The 5,714-nt window shown below is 37.8% G+C and overlaps 2 protein-coding genes across 2 annotated transcripts in view; both read left to right on the forward strand.

Annotated features, from left to right (window-relative positions):
• The window catches only part of grk1a (G protein-coupled receptor kinase 1 a), a 9,529-nt gene extending 5,958 nt beyond the window's left edge, over positions 1-3,571 (forward strand). The window contains exon 7 of the mRNA XM_032532996.1: positions 2,921-3,571. Within this exon, the coding sequence (XP_032388887.1) occupies positions 2,921-3,213 (293 nt within the window). The 3' untranslated portion in view covers positions 3,214-3,571. The remainder of the gene's footprint in view (positions 1-2,920) is intronic.
• A 2,130-nt stretch (positions 3,572-5,701) lies between these two features.
• Positions 5,702-5,714, forward strand: part of tmem255b (transmembrane protein 255B) — a 19,259-nt gene continuing 19,246 nt past the window's right edge. Inside the window, exon 1 of the mRNA XM_032533452.1 lies at positions 5,702-5,714. This exon is cut by the window's right edge and continues 350 nt beyond it. The gene's annotated coding sequence lies outside the window, so the exon portion shown is untranslated.

Here is a 5,714-nt window from a genome sequence, read left to right on the forward strand (position 1 = left end):
TAATGAGTGTCTGCAGGCAACACTGAAGCATGGTGGAGGTTCCTTACAAGTTTGGAGCTGCATTTCTGCAAATGGAGATTTGGTCAGGATTAATGGTGTCCTCAGTGCTGAGAAACACAGGCAGATACTTATCCATCATGCAATACCATCAGGGAGGCGTAGGATTGGCCCCAAATGTATTGTGCAGCAGCACAGCGACCCCAAACATACAGCCACAGTCCTTAAGAACTCTCTTCAGTGTAGAGAAGAACAAGAACTCCTGGAGATGATGCCGTGGCTCCCACACAGCTGTGATCTCAACATCGAGTGTGTCGGGGATTACATGAAGAGACAGAAGGATTTGAGGAACAGAAGATCTGTGGTTTGTTCTCCAAGATTGTCGGAACAAACTACAGTTCCTTCAAAAACTCTGTGCTAGCGTACCGAGAAGAATTGATGCTATCTTGAAGGCTAAGTGTGGTCACACCAAATACTGATTTGATTTAGATTCCTCTTCTGTTCATTTATGCATTTTGTTAAGTGATAAAAATAAACTTTTAACACCTCCATTTTTGAACACATTCTTAGTTTACAGCATTTTTTCCTAGTCAAGCCTGCCTAAAACTTTTACACAGTACTGTGTGTGTGTATATATATATATATATATATATATTATGGCATGCGTTTAGGAAATAATATATAATATGAAGTTTATCCATCTGATATATGGAATGAAGTCGAATATATTGAATGGAAGTCTGAATATATGGAATGAAGTCGAATATATGGAATGGAAGTCTGAATTTGAATTGAATGAATATATGGAATTGAAGTTGAAGATATTGAATGAAAGTCTGAATATATGGAATTGAAAGTCTGAATATATGAATGAAGTCTGATATATGGAATAAGAAAGTCTGAATATATGGTATGAAGTCTGAAGATATGGAATGAAAGTCTGAATATATGGAATGAAGTCTGAATATATGAATGAAAGTCTGAATATAGAGAATGAAAGTGCTGAATATATGGAATGAAGTCTGAATATATGGAATGAAAGTCTGAATATATGGAATGAAAGTCTGAATATGAAGAATCTGAAATATGAATGAAGTTGAATTATGGAATGAAGTCTGAATATATGGAATGAAGTTGAATTATGGAAGAAAGTCTGAATATATGGATGAAAGTGGATATATGGAATGAAAGTCGAATATATGGAATGAAGCTGACGTCATTACGGCGCTGGCGCCATCTTGTGTTGTGGCTGATATCAGGATGTAACAAATGTGGACGCTATGAGTGAATCGGCTAGGAATCTAGTGTCAGACTATGAGCAATGAAGAGATTATTAACACTCTCGAAATGCATGTACGGGCCAAAATACTGGTAACCGGATCCAGTGCCCACACATAGCTTCAGTTGAAGTGTTTCTGCTGCGACATCTCCCAAAGAGACTCATAAATTCCTTCAAGAATGATGCATAATGTTCTTTCGGCAACGTTTTGTTGAACAGGATTGCTATAAAGCACTAAGAATGTCGCAATAATGGAAATATGATCCTCAAGGTGACGCTATCTAATTTCCAAACTGTTTGTGTCGTTTGGAGGATGAACAGTTGTTGCAAAAAAACCCTGCAGTTCAACAAAGTATTGGACTATTTCAGCCGATGCCATTTTGTAACCAGTGAATTCAGAAAGGTATCCCTTGGTGACATTTCTGTCAAGTATTCCAACTTTCATTCATATATTCAGACTTCATTCCATATATTCAGACTTATCCATATATTCAGACTTTCATTCATATATTCAGACTTTCATTCCATAATCAGACTATTCAGATATCATTCATCTATATTCAGACTTCATTCCATATATTCAGACTTCCATTCCATATATTCAGACGTTCATTCCATATATTAGACTTTCATTCCATATATTCAGACGTTCATTCCAATATTCAGACTTTCATTCCATATATTCAGATGGATAAACTCACTATATATATATATTATTCCTAAACGGCATGCCATAATATAATTATATATATATATATATATATATATATATATATATAGTCTAATATATTCTCAATATTGTACTTTTTATCTGATAGATTAAGTGTTCTCTTATGGGTTGAGAAAATTCGCCTCCTCCTTAAGCTAAATAAACTATTAAAACACCCTCTTGGATCAGCTGGAAAATGCATTGTCACAAAGCTGAAAATTCATTAAAGGTTGACTTTTTCAGAGATACATGGTTCTCACGGGAACTTTTTACAGTGGAGTAGTTTTGCAGCTTGGTATTAGCACTTTTTACAAAACCACTTCAGAAGTTACTGTGAGAGTGTCTTTATTCAACCAATGTGCATCCAGGAGAGATGAATAAAGATTTTAGCAAAAAGGTTCTATAGTTATTTAATAGAAGATAGTTTTGTAATTATAAACTTAATTATCAGGGGTTTTTTTTGTTAAAGGCCCTGAAAAAATGTTTGTGAATCTTCTTCTAAATCTTCTAATCTACTAAAACGTTCTTTGGGATGAATGAAGTATCTATCTATCTTCTTACTATGAGCATTGATGAGCAGTGAGGTCCTACATGAACACAACATTTCTTGACATGGTTTGAACAGCTCCAAGTTTTTCACAATATATTTTGGGTGGGGGCACCCAGCTGAATAAATGTGATGCCGCATATTTCTGTGCACCAATCAGGACTCAGCAACATTTTAGTTGTGGGGGCAATTGAGACATTGCCAGGATTCTTGCGATCAATCAAAATGATCAAAACAAGTCTCTCGGATGAGAGACGAAACGTCTTCAAAGCACCTTCAACCAAGTCTAGTTGCCTTGGAGTTGAACCCTTCCTTGGATAACTATGACCTGGATGACTGAGAACCTTCACAGACATCAAATGTCCATTAAACACTTGTGTTTCCTCAGGGATCCTCAGACCTCCTTTCGTGCCGGACCCAAAGACAGTTTATGCCAAGAACATTGACGATGTTGGGGCCTTCTCCACAGCTAAAGGCGTGCAGCTTGGAGACAAGGACAACAATTTTTTTGATGAGTTTGCCTCGGGGAACATCTCCATTCCCTGGCAGGAAGAGATGATTGAGATGGGGATCTACGACGAGCTCACAGTCTGGGGAGCTGACGGCGCTTTGCCCGACGACCTGCGGCGTGAATCCATCCTGGAGCAGCCACACAAGTCTTCCACATGCTCAGTGTCGTAAGAGACTACGATGAATGAACAGTGTGTTTCTTACTTCAGACTAGTGATCAGGCTGAGTTTGGAGGCAAATGCATGTCTCTAATTTTAGTTTCTAATACATAATTAGATACTAACAGTATTACCTGCACTTTTTGCCCATTTTTGTTTTTACTTTTTACCCTGTAAAATCACGTTGTGTTTATGTAAACTGACATTTTTTATCTTTATTGCTGCACACTTTCAAGGTAGAAATTATCGTTGTGTGTGAATGAACTGCAAGTTAAAACGCATGTCTTTTTGCAGCTTCAGACGTGCAAATTGACTTGTATCCATTGCTGCAGAGATTTACCAAATTTAAATAAATAATTTTACTTTAAAAATCTGCATGTTTTGTGTGACATTGACACATTGCGGCCAAGCTTGATTCTATAGGGAGCAACATGTGTGAAGTGCCCATATCATGCTCATTTTCCGGTTCATAATTGTATTTTGAGGTTGTACCAGAATAGGTTTACATGGTTTCATTTTCAAGAAACACCATATTTTTATTGTACGGCACATTTCTGCAGCTCGTCTTTTCACACTGCGTGCTGAGCTCTCTGTTTTAGCTACAGAGTGAGACAACACACTTCTATCCCATCTTTGTTGGGAGTCTCACAGTACTGCGCTACTAGCTAGAAGCTAGCGCTGGCTAGCAGTTAGCCACCTCGTTCTCAACGGCAAAACAGTGCTGCAAAACACAGAAGTTCACCCTAATCTAAAAAAGAAATTGCATAGAACTACTTAATTGTACTTCGTCTGCAGGTATTCCACGCAAAGTTGGAAGTGTGCCCTTGTTTAGAAGAAGTCTCCCAGCTAATCCTTCCTTTTACTGACCGAAGTTGGTGAAACAGCTAGCTGATGTGTTATTAGCTAAAGTGGTCAGCACACACCGAATGCTTCGGCCGATGACGTAGACGGCCCTGCTGATTTTGACTTGCTCACCCTCAAACGGAAGCCAGAGGACATTCAGAAACCTGTATCTCACTCAAAACAGCCTGGATAGTTTATTCCAAGTTTATACGTGTGTGGATGCACCCGAGACACAAAATAACTCCCAAATCCCAGAAAAGTGATTTCTTTAAAAAAATAACGGACACTTTAAGAGCCACTGACAAGAAAGCAAATCATATAATGCAAAACAACAATCTTTTTCGGCTATGTGGCAGTACACACACACACACACACACACACACACACACACACACACACCTTTAAGTTCAAGGTGTTGAAACTGTTTTATAGCTATACATAGTTATAGCTAATTTATAATTGAACAATAATTTAAAAACTATATGTGCTGGCCTTTAATAGGGTATAAAAAAGCTTTGCCTTATATATTTAAAGAGCTGTTCACAATGTATTTAGGGCTGCAAATCATGGTTCCTTTCTTTACTGATTAATCTTGTTGTGAGCTTTAGAGAACAAAGGGTTCAACTGCAGAGACAGCAGGCAGTAATTGAGGGTGAATATTTAATGAAGAAAATCCTTATAACAAAAAGTGTCCAACAAAAAATAGCAGGTAAAGAAATTCATGAATACATAAAAGTCAAAATAGGAAAATAGAGACAAAATAGAGACAAAATAGAGACAACTGACCACATCACCTACTCCAAACTGAAATAATGATCTGACACAGGACAAAGGGAACACACAGACTAAATAAAAAGGTTAACGAGGTAACAAGAGGCAGGTGACACAAGGGCTGGGAAACAGGTGGAAAACATCAGGCAATCACAGGGGCGGGAAAACTAAGGCAGGAACTAGACAAGACAACACAGAAAACAAGACTATCACAATACAACAGGAAACAGAACATATACAAGCCAAGACCAAAAATAACACAATCACAAGACATGACAGAAAACCAGGCTAAGAAATGAAGACAGGAAAACAGACTAGCCTACCACAATAAGACAAGACAAAACACCCAAACCATAACAAATCTGCAGATTACATTTATAAATGTATCAGTTTCTTATTGTCTCATTGTAGTTTCATAAAAATAAAATCCAAGGTGATGTCATCAGATTTGCTTGTTTTATCAACCAACTCCCTAAAACACGAATAGCATCATAAAAAACAAGAAATACTCACAAGAGGCTGAACCTGGGGAAGGGTTGGCATTTCTGCTTGCAAAAAATAATAGGACATGCTGGGTCCAAGGCTTGTTTTTTCAGACCTTGGCCAATAGAGGGCGCTGTAAACTTACATTACCATCAACGCTGCAGCATCATGACCAGTCCGATTACAGCCTGTTCGCTGTGGAGAAAGGTCTGGCAACGCGAGACTACAGCCTATCGACAATATGTGACACATTGAAAAAAACTCACTTTACCCCATTTCTATACATTAAGTAGGCTTTAGAGTTTTTTAAAAAGCTGAATCAACTTGGGCTATGCAAGACAGATAATTTAACAATTTATCACTGAGGTGAAAACATGGAGCTGATTGGTCGGTGTCTCTCTCTCTCTCTCTCTCTCT

The sequence above is a fragment of the Etheostoma spectabile genome, chromosome 1, assembly GCF_008692095.1.
Source record: "Etheostoma spectabile isolate EspeVRDwgs_2016 chromosome 1, UIUC_Espe_1.0, whole genome shotgun sequence".
NCBI classification, from domain to species: domain Eukaryota; kingdom Metazoa; phylum Chordata; class Actinopteri; order Perciformes; family Percidae; genus Etheostoma; species Etheostoma spectabile.